At 43.0% G+C, this 24,873-nt stretch overlaps 1 protein-coding gene across 1 annotated transcript in view; it reads right to left on the reverse strand.

The window, feature by feature from the left end:
- KIRREL3 (kirre like nephrin family adhesion molecule 3) overlaps positions 1 to 24,873 on the reverse strand; it is a 103,158-nt gene that overhangs the window by 26,997 nt on the left and 51,288 nt on the right. The window contains exons 5-10 of the mRNA XM_053452384.1: positions 19,533 to 19,690; positions 10,292 to 10,442; positions 8,071 to 8,176; positions 2,590 to 2,738; positions 2,359 to 2,486; positions 1,830 to 1,956 (exon numbers count right to left, since the gene is read on the reverse strand). Coding sequence (XP_053308359.1) covers positions 1,830 to 1,956; positions 2,359 to 2,486; positions 2,590 to 2,738; positions 8,071 to 8,176; positions 10,292 to 10,442; positions 19,533 to 19,690 — 819 coding nt within the window. The remainder of the gene's footprint in view (positions 1 to 1,829; positions 1,957 to 2,358; positions 2,487 to 2,589; positions 2,739 to 8,070; positions 8,177 to 10,291; positions 10,443 to 19,532; positions 19,691 to 24,873) is intronic.

Genomic DNA, 24,873 nt, shown 5'->3' on the forward strand with positions numbered 1-24,873 from the left:
ACGCTCCACGTTGCATTATCTCAGTGTGTGGGTTATTTCGGGAGTGGCGGCCAGCTGCGGACGGGGGAAATTAGCAGATACAGGCAGCTGGGCTCGTATCGAAAATCTCACATCCACTCGATGCGCTCCAAAGAGACGGGAAACAAAGAGAAATTCTCTGCAGCACTCCAAGCATCATTTGGGCTAATTATTTTGGTGGTGAAGCGTTATGCATGTGTTTACCCGTCTTCTACACTAGGTTTCAGTCGCAAAAAGATCCCCCAGAGGATTAACGCATTTATATTATTACAATGCAGCAAGATAACCATGGAAGCCACAAAGCTCTGATCTTCGATAGCTGAGAATGGTCCGTAGATGATAAATGTACAGCACTGTTACAGCCGGTTACTAAAATCTATTCAATAATAATAATTACAGAATTTCCATTAACTCCTGCAGTGTCAGTATACACCATCATATTAACCCTTCAATCCAAATAGGGATTAAGAGGCAACTGACAATATTATTTTAAATTATTAGGGGAATTAGGTAAGAGTTACTCATAAGAAGAGCATGGAGGCTTCTTCACCTTGAAATAATAATAATTACCAGAAGCGATCCGGTCCTTGGATTCAGCGCAATTTTCAGATGATGGGCGAGGAAACGCTCGGAGCTCAGTATTCCAATTTACAAACAAAACACTTAGCGCCTGACAACGCGGCTTTATTTTTCTCCCTTGATGTGGAGCAGAGCTCGGTGATGAATGACCAAAAGCTGGATCGGGGACGTTTTTCGAGAACTGGCAGTTTTATGGAATATGTAGCAATTATTTCTAGGCTTTGCTTTTTGACAGTTTGTGAAAAAGCTGGAAATTGACTCCAACTGCTCATACTTGCACAGGAATCCCTCCAGCCCCCATTAGAGCGTCAGCTTATAAGGGCAGTGTTAGCGAGATTCTCAAACACATAGAGCGTAAGATACCTGTGTCAGGGTTACAGTCTGGTCCGAGCTGCTGCTTAATGTGACCGTTCCACAGCCAAGATAATATTACATTGGGACCAGAATATTCAGCAAGATCGGCCTCCATTAATCCAGAAAACTCAGGATCCTCTAGAGAACCTGATGAACTCTGCAGTAAATTCAGTATCAAGCTGGGGCCCGAGAGAGATCATTACACCGGATTTCTGCACTTTTCAGACTGGAGAAAATAAACCTAATTCTTTATTAATGCCAGATACAAACCGTCTGCGCTGTCCTGAATGTAACGATTTCACGTGATACAGTATCGTTCCTTTATTGGACAGTTTAGGGGATCAGTCTGTATGCCCTCTACCCGCTGCGCCACGGGGACACTTAGCAGCGCATGCACCTCCAATAAACTAATGATACTGTATCACATGGAATCGTTACATTCAGGCAGTGCTGACAGTTTGGATCCAGCATTAATAAAGGATTAGGTTTACCTCCACCAGTCTGGGGTCACGAACCGATAAGCATTTAGGGAATCCATTTCCCATGGAAGCCTCTGATCAGCGGAATAGACTCCGTTACTTTTAATAAATACTGGTGGAATGCACAATGATCTGCTTTAAGGTAACACTTCAGCTTAATGAAGTCTGGGGCAAACTCAACCAAGTGGCCCTTTACTATACCAGACCACAAATATTTACCAAGCTCAGTACTTTAAGGGCCTGAATGCATGCAGGTCAAGCTTGGCAACACCAGCAGAAAACAAACAGGGGAACTGGTAATGTTCAGCGATGCTGGAGATGGAGCATCAAATGGACCCAGTCAGGTTACAGATGGAAAAACAGCAGCGATACCCAATGTGAAACTACATGGTTTCTTACCATTTACTGTAAGGGTAAGTTCTCTCTCGCCAGCGCCCACTCGAGGCACGACTGCGCGGCAGACGTACTTCCCAGCATCCTCCTGGCGAACATTTTTCAATGTTAGGGAGTTATCGTTACTCAGTACCTGTAAGGCAGGTAAAAGTATGTTACTGAAAACAAAACAAAAAAAACCACAGAATCCAAACATGAAAATGTATTTGTAATTTAAAAATACTGTAAATATTTCTCTGAATTCTCCATTATTTTGGAGTGCGAGACACATATCTCAATATTCTACTTCACTTTCAGTAAGACCAGTAACAATCTCTATTTCTATATGTAGTTCCTTATATCAGTTCCCAGCTTCCCATTGGATTGCAAGCTCTTGAGAGGAGGGCTCTCCACACCTGCTGTCTCCCAGGATTCAGAGCTCCAGAACTAATCCTAAGCAATAAAACAGCCTTGGGGGAAAAAATCTTACCCGTCTATCCCAACGTTCATTTAACCTGAATAAACCATGAAAACCGGGTGGTTGTTTTGGACTTACCACCCCCGAGCCACGCTTCATCCACACAATGGTGAGCGAGGGGTTACCGGTCCACGCACAGTGAAATGTGGCATCGGATCCAAGGTCCACAAGAACGGACTCGGGTTCTGTGACCATGCGAGGTCCAACTGCAGGGAAAGGAGACAGAACTCATCTTCCAGAGATAATCCGCAGACTGGTGTCACAGTACATGAAAAACCCCAAAATGCCCTAAAATCCCCAGCTCCTTACAGTACACGTCCACGGTCCGGCTGACGTTGGTGCTGCCCAAAGCGTTTGTCACCTCGCAGGAGACGGGCTCAGTGAAGAAGGAATAATCAACCACTGTCTCATAGGTGTCTTCTGTCACCTCCTTGATGAGCTGCCCTCCTTTGGCCCAGCTAGAAGCAAGAGGAAGACGCTGAGCAAGACGATGGACATCTCAGAATAAATCGCATTATTTCAGTTACTTATAGAACGCGTAACTCCGCAGACCTGGGACACATTTTAAAGACGTCATTTTATGTTCTGGGATTCCATTATGTTTTATTTGTACTTTTGCCCTTTGAACCCTTCAAACCCTTCTTCTCACTCTCCTACTGCTAGAAGACATCATCGAGATGGACTCACTTTATGGCAGTTATTACAGCCCTTATTCGCCTGCCTGTGCAGCTGCCCTCCCCTGAGTGGTTGCTCCAAGTTACTGCAACCGAGCAGAAAAGAGGCACACAGGCATGCGGGACTCAAAGAGAGACTGGTCAAACTAAATAGGGACACTTAGGAGGTATGGCTTTTAATGACACCAATTCAAATGTTTGGTTTTCCACAGGTTTGAATGCCAAGAAATGTTTGAATGAAAGAATTGGTGGCCACAAAGACATCCGTGACTTTATAATATGCCCCAACATTAGAAATATACATATATGATGAGCATACGCCATATTTATACAGCTTAATTAATTGATACAACATACGCATTTGAATTATTCCACCCCAAGCTAATAAGGAACTCCTTTCTTGTTTGACGCGTTTATATTTAGACGATAACACATTCTCTGGAATCTTTTTGTTAGTGATATTTCACCTTTAGGAATTTTTGGGGCAATAAATGCTCTTTTCCTGTCGGATTGACGAGTTCCACGCAGGGCTTTTACATGAACCTGTTCCTTTGATCGAGAATTAATTACTTTAGTTTCTATAACAACGAGATTAAACAATGTTACTAAGAAGCCTGATCACAGGAAGGAGGGTCCGGCGAGGGGCCGCAGACTCTGAGATCAGTAACCGCGTGCCCTGCGGATCACGCCGTGCGACGGGGGCCGGAAAATAAACATTTAAATAACCGAATGAACACTCTAGAGAAACTCTCGCTGAGCAGCAGAATTAACACAGGTTAAACGGATATATTTTTTGTGGAACCGTTTCACCTCTTTTCTTAAATATTAGGTTTAAATGACTGATGAGAACCCATTAGCCAACCCAGTGTGCAGCCCATCGATTTCCCATCGCGGAGTCCTCAGTTCTTTTTAATGATTTGTCTTTCTGACGTCTACCGGAGAAATGAACCTGAAACTGTAAAATAAAATGTAAAACCACTCCGGGGAGGCCTGGAAAAGCCAAACAGATCGACCCGTTATCAACATCCTGTCACCAGGAGAGGCTGCACGGAACGCCGGTAACAGGGCACAGAAAGGATCCAGTCGGGGTGGAACTGCTGCTTAAAGTGCTTGTTACTTCAAACACCACTTTGACAATAAGCTGCCCCCAGCCCTATTAAACTACGTCCGCTCGCAGTTACACTTCAATTACAGAGGGAACGTTCCTGAGGAATTTGGAAATTTTAGAAAACTGGTTCTGTTTTTATCTTTAACATAAATATTTCCTGGGAGAAGCTTTAGTCTTTAGATGTTCTTGAAAAAGAGGATGCTGCGACTTTAAGGACTGTGCGCCCAAAATGCAGAGTTTTCTAACTGTCCAGAATAGTGTTATTTGCAGTGAAAGTCATTCGCAGCACTAAGCGTGTGGTGAGTGTAAACGCTCGTTATTGTGAGAGCGCTTTGCACGCCCCGCGTTAAACCTGCACTGACACACGGGAACACGTGAATCCCAGTATCCTGACGTGACCGTACAGCTCCTGCCAACATCACAATTTACTGAGTCAGGAGCAGAGAGCCGAACCCTGGAATTCCAAAAGGTTAAATCAAAAGCTTAGCCTTTTAAGCAAAATACAATGACTTTAAAGCGCGGACTCTCTGCAAGTTACTAAATAAGACAGCGTATTGATTAAAAGACACAAAAGTGACGATTTCCCACTTAATTTGTTTCACTGCACAGTGACAGGTCTGTGATATACTCTCTTAAAGACCCCATTTATCACTGGAGCTGTGTTCAGACCCCGGGCGAGGTGCTAAACAAAGTGAGTTAATACTTTGGCAGCTCCTAATATTACCGCTGCCGATCCTAATATTACCGCTGCCGATCCTAATATTACCGCTGCCGATCCTAATATTACCGCTGCCGATCCTAATATTACCGCTGCCGATCCTAATATTACCGCTGCCGATCCTAATATTACCGCGACAGATCCTAATATTACCGCTGCCGATCCTAATATTACCGCTGCCGATCCTAATATTACCGCTGCCGATCCTAATATTACCGCGACAGATCCTAATATTACCGCTGCCGATCCTAATATTACCGCTGCCGATCCTAATATTACCACGGCAGATCCTAATATTACCGCTGCTGATCCTAATATTACCGCTGCCGATCCTAATATTACCACGGCAGATCCTAATATTACCGCTGCTGATCCTAATATTACCGCTGCCGATCCTAATATTACCGCTGCTGATCCTAATATTACCGCTGCCGATCCTAATATTACTGCGACAGATCCTAATATTACCGCGCCAGATCCTAATATTACCGCTGCCGATCCTAATATTACCGCTGCCGATCCTAATATTACCGCTGCTGAACCTAATATTACCGCTGCCGATCCTAATATTACCGCTGCTGATCCTAATATTACCGCTGCCGATCCTAATATTACCGCTGCTGATCCTAATATTACCGCTGCCGATCCTAATATTACCGCTGCTGATCCTAATATTACTGCGACAGATCCTAATATTACCGCGCCAGATCCTAATATTACCGCTGCCGATCCTAATATTACCGCTGCTGATCCTAATATTACCGCTGCTGATCCTAATATTACCGCGACAGATCCTAATATTACCGCGCCAGATCCTAATATTACCGCTGCCGATCCTAATATTACCGCTGCCGATCCTAATATTACCGCTGCTGATCCTAATATTACCGAGACAGATCCTAATATTACCGCGCCAGATCCTAATATTACCGCTGCCGATCCTAATATTACCGCTGCTGATCCTAATATTACCGCTGCTGATCCTAATATTACCGCTGCTGATCCTAATATTACCGCGACAGATCCTAATATTACCGCTGCTGATCCTAATATTACCGCAACAGATCCTAATATTACCGCTGCCGATCCTAATATTCAAGCGATGTTTCCATTGCATTTTAATCTCATGGTTTCCTAAATAAATCAAACAGATTTCTAGCCCCTCAGGAAGGCGGAGGCTCCGCGTGGGACGTGACCAGCAGCTCCTGAAGCTCTGTGAATATGGAGAAAAAATACCCGGAAAGCCGATAAAATCCGAGAGCCGCACACAAACGTGACGGCTGCTCCCGCGTGACACCCCAAAGGGGGTTTCTAATACACATAAAGCAGCTGTTTGGATCTGTAAGCTCCATTCCTGGGGTTTATTTAGTGTATGGACTTTAAGATATAAGAGCTGGGAGAAGCGACAGATCCGCTTTGAGCTCTTATAATGTTTCACCAGTCGGAGCTGAAGCGAGAGGTGAGTAAGCACATGAATTGATTACGGCTATTAAACACCTTAATTAAACGTTCCATGACTTCCTCCTCTTTACCAATATTGTGAATTAGATAATTTCACAAATATTCCAAAAATCAAGTAGATATTAATTCACATTTCACACCCATCATGCCGAGGTCGGTTAAACCTTCCTTTCTGCAGGGTAATTGATTAAAAAAACTTACAAATCAGCATCAAAACAAGAAGTAATCAGGAAACAGACAAATACGGATAAAAAGCTATTTCAGGCCACATTTCCGCAGAAGTGATGACTTTGTTGCCGGGTTCTGCTCATTTCTGTAGACTTTTCTTTTTTCTTTGCTTCATGGTCCCAAATGAATGCTAAAATGTTTATTAATTACACCAAAAGGAAAATAGCCTCTCCGGATGCAGGTCAAACAGAAGAGCGCAAGGGAAATGGATATTCAGCTTGAGCGGGCGCTTCGGCTCGTGCCAACGTCTCCGGTCAATGTGAAAATTAACAAGAAAAAGCGTTTATTCTGATCAGTGGCCTCCATCCATAGATTCATTTAATTACAGAACTTTTGTGTTTCTTTTGCATTCAGGTGCAACAGACTCGTTCCTAAAGGCACCTCTGTCCAAACTGGCAGACACAATTTAGAAACCTAGAACCTGCCGGCAGATCGGCCCCCGCCGGCCCCCGTCCGTCTGCCCTGCTGTAACGACTCAAACCTTAATCAGTCGTTGGTCTCGTCTTAGATTCAGGAGCCGTATGTCTATCCCATGCATGTTTAATCCCCTCACTGTATTACCCTCTACCACTTCTGCTGGGAGGCTGTTCGATTTATCTATTATACCCTCAGTAAAGTCAAATTTCCTGGACCCAGAATGAGAGCCATAAGACCCCTGCACCCTCTCATAAAGGGGTTAAACCCGGAGAAGGCTTGTTGCCGACAGCGATTAAAATCTGACCGTCCTCTCTGGGTCGATGACTTTGATTCAGCAGCCATTTGAATGTTAGAATTTTGACATTTGTTCTCAGAATATTCTTTTGTCCCCCGTATGTATTTGAAGAATGATGTCATATTCCCTCTAGACGCCTCTTCACGTCTAAATCACGTTTCATGTAAAAAAAAAATCTATTTATTATTTTTTTATAGTCCACAAAACACAAGGAAATGGCCAAAAGAAGCTGGGGCACAAATATTAAAATGATTTGCTTAATACGCAGGGACCTACGAAGAGAATCCCAGATTTGATGCATTAGGAGAACTGTCCCTTTAACCAGCACGGCGTCCACGTCCGTTCACTTGTTAGATTGTAATGAAAGCGGCGCATGTTGTGTATCCCAAGATACGCGTCGCTTGGCATTTTAAAGCTAAGCTCTCAAGTCTACATCTGCAAAGCTATTAAACTTATCTTAAATAACAAAGCACCTCTTAATAACTCCGAGAATGCGAGTATTACATGGCTGAGCGCTTTCAATTTATTGCCGTGTCAATGTGTGTTGTACGTGGGAGAGCGCAATTAAATCTCAGGTGAAAAAAGGGGCTTGCAGACTATCTCACCTTCAATCAGAGGAGGGCTGGGATTTGGCATAAAGGGAGGGACTTTCTTCCAAACCATAATCATCTATCCCATGCTCCCTCATAGTTTTACCCCTCTACCACTTCTGATGGCAGACTGTTCCACTCATCTAATACCCTCTCAGTAAAGAGAAAAAAACACATTGCTTTTCTAATATGTTTGCTTTCACCTAAACCCATGGAATAGATCCCTCGCTAAAAAGAAATAATAACATTTCCCTTTACACAAGATACAATTGTAATCAATGTAAACGCCGTGTTCTCACCGGTACTGGGTGACCGCTGGATTGGCCTTTGCTGAGCAGTGAAATTTTACGACATTATCTTCTAGAACCGGCTGTGGCTCCAGAGTCAGATTGACCAATGGCGGGTCTGCAGAATAAAAACACAGGAAGGGTTAACACAAGCTTGTCAGGTGTCTCTTCCTAATAACACGCAGCTGGGTGTCAGAAATATATGAATACTGGCACTGAATGTCTTCCCGGGTGTCCCCTAAGCTCCTGGCCCCCAACAATATAACGGTTCTCTGTAATGACTTTGCTATATGAGCAGGGTGTTAGAGCAGTGGACGTTGCCATACATGTTTTTTTCTGTGCACATGTCAGTGTATGGTGTTAGCATGAGTGCATGATACTTTATGATGTTAGAGTGTGTGTATTTCAGCACATGGTGTTAGCGTGAATGTGTGTGCCAGCGTATGATGCTTGAGTGTGTTGGAGTGTCAGGGGTGAGCCTAGGGTTTAGTGTGAGAGAGAGGAGGGAAATAGTCTGCATGTGTAAGTGTATGGTGTTCGAGTTAGTTTACGCGTTAGTATGTGTATGTGCATGTGATTTAGTTTTGGGGGGTGCCGAAGAAAAACTGCACCCAGGGGCCATTAACCCTAGGCTCACCATTGCATGGAAGCACAAACTTCCACTGTTTTAAACCGACGGTTAAAGGCATTGAGGGTTATGCATCAAAAGCAATTCTGATACAAAGCTTAAAAAGCGTAGCAACCGAATGAAGTGGTCCAATCGGCAGGGACATTCCATTGGTTTCTATGGTGATAGTATCACTAATTAGGATCATTTTTGTGATTGTTTAAAGGTTCTCCTCCCCATCTCTCCAGAACACCCTTGTTCAAAGTTGTACAAGTTTCTGCCGTCTAAAGAGCCTTCAGAAGGAGGGGGTTAAGTATAATTATTTTGCAACGTGTGTTCTTCTTCCGTTCCAGATGCAGCTCGTAGCCGTTAATAGCATTTTTAATTGCTTTTCCGCGTAAGCAATTCAGAGCAAGCGAGATCTTTATTCGAAATCTCATTTCAAAGCCTTTCGATAGCTGTTGTGTCTTTCATCCATCCAATTAGTATGTCCCGAAAAGAAGATGCTGTTTAATGCCCGACAATTCCTGTGCTGTCAGTTATTAGCGACATGCACGGATATAAATACCGCCGTTCCGTACAGGTTTTAATGCGGAAAGCGGGGATTATCCGTCCTCCCAACCCCTTCGATGCCGAGATTAAAGCCCGGAATATTCCCACCGAAACAGGAAGGGTTACTGGCGGAGGTCAGCGGTCACCCCGAGGTGACAGCGATAATTGGGCAGAGGTCCACTCCGCTTTGTGTCGCTTTTGGCTCCTGTGGTGAGAGGGACAGCGTTAATGATCTGCTGATCCCTCCAGCGCAGCGTTACGCATCGCCCTGCGGCGACGAGGACAGATTTAATAGGCCCTGAGCTCATTCTGTCGCCACGTCGCCCTGTGATCCTGCCGAGTGAAAGGGACAGGCTTAATGTGACGCTCTGTAGACAGCAGCCTTAAGTGACTTCAGACTGAAGTGTCGAAAGTGGGGACTCCTTCGGACCTCAGTTTATACTTAAAGGCCGCACTGTTCTCTAACTCACGTCACTGTTTAAATTGTAAGTGAAGCGGGTTGTGCATTAAATAAAATGTGCAGGTGAGCGCATGCAGAGAACACGCTATAAAATCACCTGTGCAACATAATTCTTAAAGGCGCTGCGGATATAGAACCCAGAACCTTCTGCGCACTTCTAGACACTTTTCTGTTTTGGTGCCCCTCACAGTCCATAAAACCTAAGGAAGCAGTCGATCACTTTTAGTTCAGAACCCAAGATAATCGGGATAAAGTGTTAAAGGTCTCTGTTTTAGGACGAGTTACGTCTTGGAGAATACATTCTGAGGAAACGGTGGAATAAAAGGACGGCCTGAGACAGACGGATAATCTAATTATCTAATGGTGCATAGAACAGAACTGGCCGACCCACGCTGGAGCGACAGATAGTGTGCCGGTCCCGTTACTAGATCTGGATGTGAAAGACGGTAGAGAGCAGAGTGAATGCGGTCAGCACTTTGCGATATTTCCCAGGTGCTTCAACCCCCTCCTAGTCATAAAAAATATTTCCACCCAGGATTTAGAATGGTGAGTTTTGGGTCAGGAACCTTAGGCCCCATCTCTAGTTTTATCCCGTATCTGAAGCCTGGACTCACGCTGGATGTTGATGGTGACCGTCGTGTCTTTTCCTCCCGGCACAGCTTTGTTTGTGGCGCGGCACGTTATGGTTTGACCGTTCTCTATTTCCGATGAGGACACGAACAGGGTGCTGATGATACTTTCCCGTTTCCCGTCTCGTAACAAAGTCTGCAAGAGAAAAAAAGAGACTAAATGTTAAAAAAGAAAAGAAAAATACAAGACGGACGTTCTATGGTGGGTAGAATATGAAAAATGATGAAGATGATAAAGAAAACAGGCAAAAGACAAAAAAAATCAGCCCCACTTAATGTAAAAAAATACCAGCTCTTCATAAAAGCAAAATAGCTTCTGAGTTATCAGAAAATCGTTTATCAGACTTTGGACCAAAGCCCATGGATTGAATGCCCATGGATTTCGATGATGACCGAGGCCGACACCGAGATTTCATAGAAATGACACCCAATGGGCTCTTTCATGTTTCGGCCACAAATCACAGAACATTCTAGTAACTATTATAATGCTGGGTTTGGGGTTTAGAGATGGTTTTCCACCAACATACAGAACCCGCTGTGAAGCGATGGACCTGACATTGTTCTTCAGACTATTCTCGGTGATTCACCGGGGACCGGAGAAGCAATTAGTCAAATAACAATATTCTTTCGTTCGCAGGAAATGTCAGTTTTTTTCCCCTGAGCTGCTGCGACGTTAATCAATAAGATGAGAAGGTTTAACAAAACCTGCGCGATACCCAAACTCCTCGCTTTCACGTAGAACCAGAGAACCAGGAGCTGCACGATCCGTTTTATGGGCACAGAGAGCATTCACGTTTTCACTGTTCCAGAATCAGTTTTTGAAGTAAAGGCTGCTGAGGTTACCTCTCTATCTTTGAAGCCCCCCAGGGAGGTCTTTCTAGATGGGCCTACAGGAAACGTGGGTTGTTCTGTGTCCCCTCTAACCCTTCCAGTCTAGATGGATGGCTGTTCTAGGGCTACACACTTGTTATCATTTACTATTTACTTTAATGAGAGGGTGGTAGATGAACAGCCTCCCAGCAGAAGTGGTAGAGGGTAATACAGTGAGTTTCATACAGAGCTTGGTATATAGCAGTAAATCCATGGCTATGTATCAAGAAGAGGAATTGGAGGGTGTGGCTTAGATGAATGGGCGTGGCCCCTCGTATCCCGCTGACGGGGTTACCACGACTCCCATGCCCATACTCCATGCTTTTGGTTATCGGCCTCTCAAGCTGATTGACGAGCAGCTCACAGCGAGACGCCAATTTTCCCTGATTGCGTCCTGAAAGCTGGCTGCACCTGCAGGTCCTTTATCCTGACGACTCTCTGGGCTCTGAGGAATCATCAAGACCGTGTTACAGAAAGCCTTCGGCACGCAACACGCCCTGAGCGATACTTGCCCTCTGTGTTACTTATATGTACCCCTGAGGACCGCCAGATGCCGAACATGCCAAATCCATCAGCAAATCTCACCAACGCTTACTTGGGTGAAAGTACCCTCTCCCAAAAAAATGGCAGAACAGGTGCAGGGGGAGTATGGATGGAAATTTTGCCAAGAAAAGCAAATTAAATCCTTAAAATTGCAGTTGGCATTTAAAGTTTGTGGTATTTTAATAATCCATGAAGTGGCTTCATAACAATATCCAAATATTTCATAAACCGTGGGGAGCGGACGTCTCACCTGTAACCTTTTCTGTTCCTAAACGTCAGGCAGAAATTCCTCGAAAACCCAGTTATTTAATAAACATATTTTCAGTTTCTATCGCTGAAACAAACTGCCAGAGTGTTAACTATGACATAAAAGAAAATGTGAAATAAATGTGGAAATCCTTAAATCTTTGCCCACGGCAAACCTTCTACAATGTGTTTTCTTTACTTTGTTCCCAAAAACATACTGTTTGCATAAATCAGCGTAATTCAGCCGTGAAATTCTCCTTCTACTGGAACATTTTGGTTGTTAAATTATATTTAGATTTGTATAATTTTGTAAAATCATCAGTATTCTCTGGCTAATGTTTGGGAGGTTCTAGCAGCTGAAATGGGACTTCACAATGTTTCAGGAAGCGGGCACGTGGACAATAGGTCTGTCTATAACAGGCCACGTGACTGAAAAGTGGCACAATGGCGTCTCCGTGTGCGCTGTGTAAGGCAATAAAACCGTAAGAAATGGGAAAAAATCAAGAAGATTTTTTGGACAGCGCACACATATGATTTGTGTTTTAAGTGTATGGAATCCTTTTTTTTCTCCATAAGACCCTGAGGACTCTTCTGGACCCGGCTCGCTCTCTGTGAGAGGCCTTCTGACAGCTGGAGCTCATTAATTAACTTCATACTTTTTTATAAAGTAAAAATTGACATCATGACACATCATTAGAACCGACACGGCCTCCACGGGTGAGTCTTTAAATGCCATCATTTCTCAAAGCTCACGATTCATAAACTGGCAGAGTTTAGAACAAAAAGCCTCCTTTTTTGTTCATAGAGAAGAGAATTACGACCTTCCTCGTTTATATCACTTTTAAGGCTTCTGATTAAGCCAAATCTGCAGCACAAAGCTCTAATTTAGTCTTTATGTTTCAGATAATTAATATTTGTTAGAAATATCAATTGTTACTAATCCATGAAGCAGGAATCATTACTGAAATAACAGTATCTCTATCGGCCATCAATAAACATGCGCATGTATCCGCCATCGTCCACAGTCACGAGTTCTATCAAATCTAGTGGGTCATGGCTTCCAGAGAAGAAATATTGATTGGAAAAGCTGGAATATATTTGATTTTTTTATATTAAATGTGTTACAGACTCCTGACTGAGTAGAACGTCCAGAAAACATTAAACGCGATACTTTTAGTGAGACTGGATTGAAATCTTGAAGCTTCCTGAAGTCTGTTTTATAAAGGAGGCTGGATTAGAGGCCAACGCTTTTTAAAATTTGTGATATTCTGTTCTTTAACATAACAAAAATGTTCAAAACTGATCCAGTTCAAGAAATGTTTCCTGGGATAACTGTAAATATATATATATATATACACACAGATTTTAATCTTATTGGAATCAATACCTCATAGCACATTTTACATTATAATCATTTCTACTTTATTATATTAAATATATATATTATAATTTCTTGAATTGTTGGATTTTGATAAATAAGAAATAATCAGGTGGCCAGGACGAGGCGACATTTATTGTAAAAACGAATCAGTTCTGTTTAGTGCTAAATATAACCTAAAAATAACTGCTTGTGGAGCCACAGCCTCCTGCGCGGTGACCTCGTAATCGGCTGGTCGTGGGAGAATTATGTATATTTTGTGTTTTCATTTAGAATTTCCCCCCTGCGTGCTGCTATTTATCGCGGAAAGCAATCACTGGCTAATTATAATCAGAGGGTTCGGAGGAGCGATCCCGTGAATGTGCTAATTAGGTGAAGATTAAAGGGCACAGCATATTTTTAAAGCAAATTTGTAACAATAGCATAATATTTAAACGTTGATACCTAATTCGGATGTTTATGAATATTTTTGCCATTTGGACTATTTATTGGACAATTACGTTAAACTGGTGACTGCAGACGCGGTAGGAAGAGACCGCGTACGCCTGCTTAGTATGTGCTCCCAAGAAGGCATTTTTCATCGCTGGATATCTCCTAGGAAAAGTTTTCCTTGGCTTCCAAAATGTGGCCGCTGGTCAGTAACTTTGTTTCAATCTTTGCTCTGAGAAGTCTCAACTTGACTCCTAAACGCTACATAACGATGATGATGTCAGAGTACGTCTCAGCCAATGAATGGAGAGACGACACTGACCATGCAGGCTTCTCACTCTGGGTCTGCAGACGATGCCTCTTCGTTCAGAAATTATAAAATCTGGTTAAGATCCATTTAAAATACTCGCTAACGACCCAGATGTAAAGTAATGAGCACTGGGTTGTTTGCCCTAAGAAAGCAGCGTGTAACTTCCAACGGGCAGGCTGCTTTCTCAAAACGTTTTAGGCATTGTGAGAGTAACAAAAGTTATTTTTTTAAGGAATAGTTTTTGGGCTCGATTATCAGTTATTCAGAACAGAGCACAGGCTGTTGTATATTTGTAAATCAGAAATCTATTTTTTACAATTTGTCTTTTATTCTTGTTCATATATAAAATACGTTAACGTTTACGTGGTTTTTTTTCTGCTAAAATTCTGCTTATATTGTACCCACAATTAGGGGGACAAAAAAGGCTAATCAGCGGATACACAGTAAAAAAAAGAACCGTTTTACACATTAATTAAAATAAATATAAAGCTTTCCTTAAACAACAACAATTAATGAAAACCCCGTGATTACTGGGAAGCTCTTCCCACACACTTGAGACAAACGCACTAATTAAAATCCTAAAGAAATTGACCTTGCGATGCCCTTGATGGAAGAATAATTAATTAAAAGTGAAGATCGAGCCATTTAATCATTTTTACTCCCAACATAAATAATGCTCTTTTGGTTTAACCCTTAAATTACTTGGGGGCTTTTCAGCAACTTGCAAAAAGTGAATGTTTACTGGTGGAAATGGGAGGATCTTCCCATAGATTTAATGGAGATAAACTGGGCAGGACTGGCTTAAACGGGAACGCTTTCAAAGCCACCCAGGTCCTGGGCGCTAATGCTAGCACTTTAATGACTCGGCAGATGTAGATGTTCTGTACATTAAGGTTGTGAGATGCACCCTAACAGTATTAGTTCATAGAAGGATTCATTGTGTCTATGTTTAGACTCTTGATTGTAAGCTCCTATGGTTTTTGCTGCAGCACGGAGCAGTCGGAAGCAGATGATATTTTCTCAGCCGCTTGTTTATGTCTGAGCCATAGAATAAGCTTATCTTCTCTCTCCACAAAGCAGGGACGAGGGAAAGTTCTCGGCCATATGGCTCATTGCCGGAAATCGGCCTCCATCCAGGAGCGGAGCCTCCTATAGAACGCATGACTTGTGCCTATTCCAGCAGACACGGCCTGGCAGGGCTTTCAAAGATCTCCTGTGCCGTCCAAACGCGCATCAAAAGGCGAGAGGAGACTTTTGCCACCGGGGACCGGGGAACGCACGTGGGAGGCTGGCTCGCTGGAGTACTCATTCCAACCGTTCTGCTGTCCTGGCATCCGCCTCGCTGGCAGCCGACTCTCCTCTCTGGGCATCCGGGCCGATTTTCACATTCGCTCCGAGGAATGGGCTTTTCAGAGATTTCACAGGCTTTGAATTCATTTTCCAGAAAAATACTCAGCTTTAGAAGTGAAAAATCTCCCCAGCATCTAAATAATGGTGACTTTATGTCAGAAAGCTTGGGTTTGTGCAATAAAAGTGTAGATTGCAACTATTACTTCCACATGTCCAAAAGCTGTAGGTGAAAGTAAAGCCCTATAGATCTCAATGTATTTATGATGCCCCAGGCTCTGCCCAGGGTTGGCCCCGTAGCGAAGGCAGATTCCTACATCTGGAGGACATACTGAGAGCAGCTGTGAGGACTGCTCCTTGTGTCTGGGAGAGATGCTGGAGGACTGGATTTAGGATGTTGGGCATTAATGTTCCATCTAGAATCCGCAGATCCTTTCACAGCTATTTACAGAGAAGGTCAAAGACATTTGAGAATAAGATGGAGAGCCGTTAGATGTTTAAGAGCTCAGAGGTTCCTTCTTCAGATGTAAATTGGGTCATAAAATAAGTGAATTACACTCTCCACGTGACCCGATTCTCCTTGGCTTGGTTTTGGAGTTCCATCTCTTCTTTCAGTGTCCCCCGGAGAGGGTAGAATGGCAGATTATGCAGTATTACGCCGAGTTATTCCCCGATCACACCTCTCTGGCACTCAAACGGTTACATGGAAGCTAAAGTAATCATTATGTGATCTCTGTGATCCGTGCCGAGTGTGACACGCGGGGCTTCCATGTAATATGCAGAGTTACACGTCAGATCTATAGTTCTTACATTATGTTTTGGCATAATTAGCACAGAAGTGCTGTTCGTGCGCCTTTGTTGGGTTTACCATTCTTTAAACGTCTCTGTGTGGGTTCATTAATTCTTTACTTTTCCTTTGAAAATTTGTATAATGAATATTTTATTGATATGTATTTTCCTGCTGATGAAGCGCCAATTACTGTATGTGTTAAAAGCACAACTTTTTCTCTCTTAAAAATAAATTAATTAATTAAAAAAAAAAACCTCATGAAATTGAACAGAGACAAGATGAGTAAATACGCAGGGATTTGTATATCAAATAATTAAGATCAGGTCTGTGCTGGGGGGTTCAGGTTGTCTTAGTATTTTTACTGATCTTTCTAGGGACACAGACTCTGCCAGCAGATCGGCCCCCTTCGGCCCCCGTCCAGTCACCGCTTCTCCTGCTGTAAAGACTCAAACCTTAATCAGTCGTTGGTCTCGTCTTAGATTCAGGAGCCGTATGTCTATCCCATGCATGTTTAATCCCCTCGCTGTATTACCCTCTACCACTTCTGCTGGGTGGCTGTTTATCTACCAACCGCTCAGTAAACTATATTCAGGATTACACAATTTAAATTTGTCTTGTTGTTTTGAAGTGAACGTCATTAGTCTGACTCGGGGAATGTTGCCATTTGTGGTATATATGTTGATATTGGGGATATTTGGTGAGATTCCGCATTCTATGTTACAGGAGTGTTATTAAGGAGAGGAGGCGCACGTTTAATTCTTTATCTACTTTTTATATGTTTTTACTTTTATTTGCCCCTTAATGTTTGCTTCACTTTCTCTGTAGTTTTCTCACAGCCGCCGTATTGTCTTCTGCCTCGCGCCTTTGTTTTGTTCCGCTAATGGTACGACCTAAATCCGCTAAACAGATCTTTGTGTCTCTGTAACTGGAAGATGTGAAGATGACTACTCCTGAGGTTTTGATCGCGTCCAAAAAAAAATCATAGAGAAAAAATCTGAGTGATTGCAATGCGATTGAAGCAGAAATCCGAGGCTTGTATTTTAGGTTGTTCCAGGATTTCAGAACAGAAAAGAACCGCCGTGTATTATCTAGAACATAGAAGAGATCCCCAAAGGGACGTGTCGCCGAGGGAGCCGGCGGGGCGTCTGATGCACCCGACACACGATCTGACGCCGAGCGCGCTGCGCATTTAACATCGGGTTCTTTAAACGTTCTTTTTAAAGTCCGGATCATAATAACGATTCCTTTCTTTGGTCTCCGGTGTAACGGCAGCCCCTGCGCTTTTGAATCTCATTTCGTCCCCGTCCTCGGCTCTGTTCTCTTCCGTATTCTCCTACACAGGCAGCAGTGAAAGGGTTGAATATTTAAATCCAAATGACTGAAATATTCCGCTGCATATAACTTTTCTCTCTCCCGAGAAACGGGATTCATTTTTTCCCTTTTGTGGCATTTTCTTAGACACAAAAAATATGGAGGAAAGAAATGATATGCGAACTGCATACAAAAGATTTCAATTTTCTCTTTTTCTCTTGGTTCAATGGAGCCACCATAGAGCGCGTTAAGCCTCAAAGCATTCTGGGAAGAGTCCGTCTTCAGTTCATTTGCAGCAGGTTATCAGGCGTGGAGTGCGCTTTTAATTTTCTATTTGCGGGGCCGCGGGGATTACCGCGCAGGCTGTTTGGGAGCAGATACAAATAAGTAAATAGGTCCATGAACGCTCTCGCCGCTTCAGCGGAATAACAGGAGTCTTAGCCCGTCGGAAACAAACACGACGGCTTTCAATAAAATGGCATTCTAACAGGCGGCAGCTTGGGAGGCGCGGGGGGGGGGCAGTCAGCAACTGCCGAGGGAGGGAAATGTATATAAAATATAAATAAAAAGCGATTCCCACCAAAAAGATCTCGGAAACGGTGAATCCCGATGCACGATATCCCGTAGGATGCATTACCACAAGATAGGCTTCAAAATAAATGGTTTCATAAATTATTTAATGTACATTTTTTACATTGTATCAAAAGTAAGAAATGAATGACCCAAATATACTGTATATTCCAGGCCGGGACACGCCGTTTATCCGTTTGGTGTTAAATGCCACGATCTTGTGGCTGTTATTGCGTGATTCCCGTCCCCGCGTGCGTGGAATACACATTGCACGTTTAATCGGCTCCGGGTCTGGACACCTTACACTCAGAGAGTTATTGATTTATTGGTGGCATCGCGCACGCAATCTGTGCGTTTTCTTTTAGTGGATACTTGTATCCAGGCTGCGAGAAACGCGGAGAAGAAGCAATCAAGACCAGAGCTGCCTCCTAACAGCCGAGACCTCTGCTCCGGCACGTCGTCCCTCTCACCAGGCCATTCTGTGTCGGCTTAGACCCGATGGAAACGGCCGTCACTTATTATTACTTTTTAACATCCCAAGCAGATTCAGCTTAACTCAGAATTTCAGAAATACATTATTAAAGCTGATGTTCCACCTACTCTTCCCAGAGCGAAATGCACAATTATCACGTGACACAAAACGCTGATACCTTGTAAAGGTTATAATGTTAACAGCAGGAAATGTCTAAGTGGAACCGCACTTTGAATTGGAGGTCCTAAAATATTTTCTTGGACTCACAAAGGAGATTTACCTTAAATCTAAAGTATTATAACCAAAATCAATCTGTAAAATGGACTGGCACACCTTTAGTGTCTCAGCCACAGACTAGATGTAGAGGATACGGAAACATTAAATGTATAAATCTATAGGTCAAAAATAAAAGTATAATAAAAAAGCAGCATCGGTTGCTAAAAAGTAGCAGTTTGCTTGGTAAAGAATCGTGACGCCGATCTCCCTGTCGGAGGAAATAAAGACGGTGAGAATGCAGTTATTGGGATGAGAATGAAACCAAATAAATCCAATGACTGCATAGACTCTGCCGGTACTTATTGGGAGCTATTCATTGATTGCTAATTAGCCATTCCTAATAAATGAGAGCGCAGCTGTTAGACTCCCTGATGTTAGGAAGAGATGCTGCTATAACCTGGAGAATGAAACTAATTTCATACATTTCGGGACGGCAGTCGGCATCGCGCATGCAAGAAACCGATTTCTTTTTTCTCCCGGAGAAGTCTTGTTAAGACGTTGGCCGTATCGCTTGGTTAGTTTGCGTTCTGGGTCATAGTGAGATTCTAAGCCCCTGATAATGCGGAGATAACGAAAAGGGATTTCTACTGATCCACGCGGCTCCCGGGCAGCAAGCTGCTCATGTTCAGTCCTGAATGAGACAAGATGTCATATAATAACATCTCCGCCGCTTTAAACGCTGACCTTGGAATACGTCGCTCCGTTCAGGACTTCGCCGTTCCTCATCCAGATGATGGTGGCCGCCGGCTTGGCGTTTTCCGCGTGGCAGGTCAGATTCAGTGGGTCGCCGGCTCGGAGGCTGATCACCGGACCTCCAATAATTACAGGATCATCCGGGGGAACTGTTAGAGAAGGCACAGGAGACATGTATTAATATTTATCATTAACCTTTCGCTATCCATTGTTACACCACAAACACTTTGCAAGTAACATCGCTGGCTACGCCGCGGCAAACTGGTGATTTTTATTTCCGATTATCCTTGGGCTAAAGAACATAAATTGCCTAAATTAAGGCCATAAAGAAAATTATTTTTAGGAGACTAGGAGGGTCATCTCAGCCCTGTTACCTATAAACTTTAAATTATGGGGATTAAGTAGAAAATCTTTGTACGTTCCACGGTGGGCAATGCAGCGAGAGGCAGGAGAGGAACAGCTTGTGGTCCAACAAATGGCCCCTCTGATTGTTAGAATCTTATTATTATATTATTATTATTTGAATGGAGTCTTGGATACCATTGGGTTTGTTTGTTGCGTTTGACATCGGTAACCGATGTGGTGATTGTTAATATGAAGCGCTTCCGGTATCGAGCTGCTAACGGCCCCCATTGATGTATCTGTGCCTATAGACAGCGGCCCTGTAAACACATTCTATATTCTCAACTCATTCACTAAAAACCCATTTACGATGCAGACAGCAATGGTCAAAACCTGGCAAAAATACCGGTCGGCAATCACCCTGACAGACCGCATTATTAGTGACCTTGAGACGCATGTGACGCTGATCCGTGTTGTGTTGAGGTTATTTTTGTGGTTTACGAGAAGGATCGATCCGTCTTGAATGCAGCTAAAGATATTTTCTGTAATAATAACAGAATTCTCCAGAACTGGCCCTTTTCTCTCTTCCGTTGCTCAACCTAGAATGGAATTTGTCCTGAGAAAAAGTAGTTTTTGTGATGTTCCCCCTGATTTTTGTAGAAGAAAATGCATCACCAGCCGTGAGATAAACGTCCAGGGAAAACGTCTGGAATAATCAGCCCTTTATAGATGGAACGGCGCTGCCTGTAAACCCAGCAGATCCTCTGTTCTCCTAACGCTCGGGAGACCGGCAAACAAACCGGATACAAAAGCTTTGAGCGACTCCCTCTCCGGAGAGATGCCTGCACTTGTGATGGTTCAGAACGCGCGGCTATTGTCCTAATCTTGTTCTGTTCACGCAGATAAGGAAACCGATGAATTAAATCGCGGCCACTTCAGTAATTGCAAAAAATAAAAAATAACCACAAACATTTCATGTCAAATCTCAATTCTCCTGCGGCACCCCCGCACCTTAAAGATTTTACAGCAAAAGCTTCGTTTCTGAACATGGCCCTAATTCTAATGGAGGAATTGGGTTATCACGATTAATGGCGCCCTCCACATTACGCGGTGAAAACTATTATTATTATTATTAAATTAGCAGGAAACACAGGAATTCGTACCTGGGAGAGCCAGACCAAGGCCGGAATTATCAGGATAAAATAAATACCTTAAGTGGTGCTTTAATCCCCTTAACACTTTGTGGGTTAATGTAAAGTGTTTTTAGGTGTCCAGCCCAGTTTTTTTAAGGTGGACTCCCTGGCAGGTTGGGATTAGTTTTCCTCTTTTCAGAGGGTGTAATAGAGGAACGCGCTGAGCTTCCTTACCCACTAAATATCGTTAATTAAACATACAAACTATTCAGCTAGAATTTATCTCCCACTGATAGATCTCCCATCTCCATGTGCCCTTTAATCTCTTTAATCCCTTTCTCTACACCTCAAATTACTCTACACCCCATTCCTCTAGATTGCAAGCTTGTGAGCCGGGGCTTCTTTCCCTAATGAACCGGTCCATTTTACCCTGTCAGGCCTAGTTTTGCTGCAGGAATTGTTGGTGCTTTATAACTAAAAGATGATAATAATAATAATGATAATAATAATAATATTATATACAATTTACACTCAGCTAGGAGCTCCCCCTAGTGGGTGCATCAGGCGGTGCATGAAATACACTGTGGTGCTGAAACGGACAGCAACCTGTCAAGCTGCGATGCGTCTCTGTTTCATGTAAGCCTCTGACATGCTAGTTTTACAATATATCGTAACATTTCTCCTTCCCTTCTCTCTCTTCTCTCCCCATCCCTTCTCTCTCTTCTCTTCGCCAGGTCGGACATGTTGAGTTTAGTCTGATCATTTTTATCCTGCAAACCCTTCCCTATTTTAGTCGTCTCCTCTGAACTCTCCCAAAAAAACCATCACGAGGAGCCCATGTGATCTATTTTAACAAAAACGGCCAAATTGAAGATACTTTTATCAATTATTTTACATTCTGAATAAAAACAAATAAAAAAAACTCCAATTGCTTAAAACACTTTGAGAATTTTGCCTCTTAAATATTCTTCTACTGCATTCATTTCTGAAAATATAAAACCAAAAAAGAAAAATACTGATTATGATATTTTATTTAAAAAAAATACAGAAAATAAACGTTTTAAATACCAGCGTTTAAAATGTATTTTGCTAAAATGTTTTTTCAAATGACTTAAAAGACATTTAATTAAAAAAAAATATCAAATTACAATACACTTTATGCTGGAAAATAACACAGATATTTCTGAAATAACCAACGATAAAATTAATGGGAAAAGCTCTTAATGCAGCGCAGAAGGCGCATAAAACCCAACATCAATAACAGAAATTGTTCCCTTTAATAAGGAATGGCGGAATCGCACCTTTAAATCTCCGCAGTCAGCTGGTTGCCGCGCGGTTATTAAGGTTATACATAAACTCTCATCGCTCGCGTTCTCCCCCAGGATTATTATTTGCATTCGTAGAGATTGTATGAAAAAACCTCCATCGTCTGTTTTTCTCAAATTACGGGTTAAATGCACAGATACTGAGTTTAAAGGGCCAAACGCGACCGGACCTGGTTTATGGATCGTGAATTAGTGATAATGTTGATTCCACGTTTTATCTAAATTTTATTCTTTTACCAAAAAAGTCCTAAATAAAACTAATGCGGTAAAAAATATATATATACGTGAGACAGAATAGTGATTGTAGTGCAAAATGTGGTTTTATCACTATAACAACCAATGGAATGTTACAGCATATTGCGTCATACATTGCTAAAGCGGTACCCAAGTCTCACAGACAACCTCTCTACTGCCGCCCAGCAGAGGTGGTAGAGGGTAATACAGTGAGGGTATTAAACATGCATGGGATAGACATACGGCTCCTGAATCTAAGACGAGACCAACGACTGATTAAGGTTTGAGTCTTTACAGCAGGAGAAACGGGCGACTAGACGGGGGCCGGATGGGGCCGATCTGGGTTTGCATGTGTCTTCTTATTACCGTCCCTGTCGGTCAAGGAATGTAGGTTTTTTTTTACACAGTTTGCACTTTTTTAATGTCTTTGTGGTAGTTTAATTCTTGTTACATCTGAAGAAGGAGCCTCTGAAACGCTTTATTTACTCCATGACTCCATCTGCCATTAAAAGATATCCTCGCCGGCTAACCATTCACTGGAATAAATATCGCAAGGAGCGTTTCCATGCATGAGATAAATTCATTATTAATTTACATAGCACCATCATATACTGCAGCGCAGTACAACACGACATAACGAGAAGTGCATCACAAAAACTATTGGGACAGAAACAAAAAGGTAAGGTGGCCTCTGCTCAAAGGAGCTTACAATCTAATACACGGCTTTGCAGTGTAATCTTGTATCTTTCCAGATAAATACCAGTTTGTTTTCATATTAAGTCAGAAAGCTGGGAAATTCTTGTCGGTCTCTCGTGGCCGATGTCCTGGCCGGGAGCTGGCGGCACCAAGCGGCCCGTCCTTCTAATAATACGGCAGATTTAAAGGGCCCCTGTGCAGCATTACAGCGCAGTAAGTGAATTGCGTCTCCCCAGCATGCGCTTCCAATAAGCAGCAGCGGCTGCAGGTTCACGGATCGTCGCCGGCGCCCCTTGGAATGAAGTCTTGTTTTGAGACGATGGCTGGAAGGAGAATTTGTTTGTGGAAAAGCAGCAGAGAGAAACCAAAAAATCTAGAAACACGAAGCGCCAGGACGGCGCTGGGATGCATAATTCATGGTGTGGCAGGAGAGGGGGTTCGGTGAGAGCCGGAGAGGAGCCCCCCGCAGCGGGAGGCGGCGGCTGCTCCATGTGATTAATGCACGGATTAAAAACGAGGTGGGATTTCAGGGGAGGGGGTGCACTCACCCTCAGGGTCCCCAAACGCAAAAATGAATAATGGATTCCAATATATCCTTGTTATAAATGTATTTCTTTTCAGAGTAAACTCACTGACGGGGGCCTCTGGGACCACATTCTTCGGTCATCTCATTTCCCTCCCCACGGGTCGGGGAGGAAAAATTTTATTTATTGGATTTAAAGCCCTGATGGGAGGGAGGACGCAGCCCCGGTATTATTAACTGTGCAATTCCCACGGCTGCCTGCCTCCGCTGTGATTAAACACCACCATTTCTCGGTTTGTCCTCACGATTCTCCTACCCTGTGCTGTTAACAGGACTCCAATCCCCATTATGCAAAGCCAAGCCAGAGTGCCACAGCTACAGTTTACTTGGATATCGATGTACATGACAGATTGTGTCCAACGTTTATCCATGCCTGGCTTTCAATACACAAGTGGAAGCTGCATGATGGGACTTGTAGTGCGAAGCCCAGAGTCCTGGGCATTATTAACCCTTAGAAAACCAACCTTCCCGGATTCCAGTAATTTGTTAAAGTCTATAGTGGATCATGACATCACAGTGATGGGGCTTTTTGCCCTTAAATGCCTGTAGCTGGGGTATCTTTTATCGTTGGAATCATAGTTCTGTGATGCACGACCATTCCTTTCCTCCAGAGGGCGCCATTCCCAAAAACGCGCCATTAGGGCTGGTTTTAAATATAATATTCCAAGAATGATTGGGATGGCAGCAAAAAATGTAGATTTTCTTAAAACAGCCTTTATTAAAAAAAATCTTTACGCTTATTTGCTCCGGAGAAACGCTGCTTTTCACTCGGACTCCTGAAAAATGACTTTTCTGATCCAGGTAACAAATAAAGCTATTTGTTTGCTTTGTTTACTCGCACATTTGCTTTTTATTGAAATGCGACACTTTGTAAAGGTCACGGATGTCTCGTGGCAGAAATCTCTTTCCCAGACAGGTCTATCAATCTCGAAGAAGAAGTGTGAATTATCTACTCCAGCTCAGGAACGTCTCTCGTTATCGAGCGCGTCCCTGAGAACGTTTACAATACAAATTTACAC

Source organism: Spea bombifrons, chromosome 12 (assembly GCF_027358695.1).
Source record: "Spea bombifrons isolate aSpeBom1 chromosome 12, aSpeBom1.2.pri, whole genome shotgun sequence".
In the NCBI taxonomy this organism is placed as follows: Eukaryota; Metazoa; Chordata; class Amphibia; order Anura; family Pelobatidae; genus Spea; species Spea bombifrons.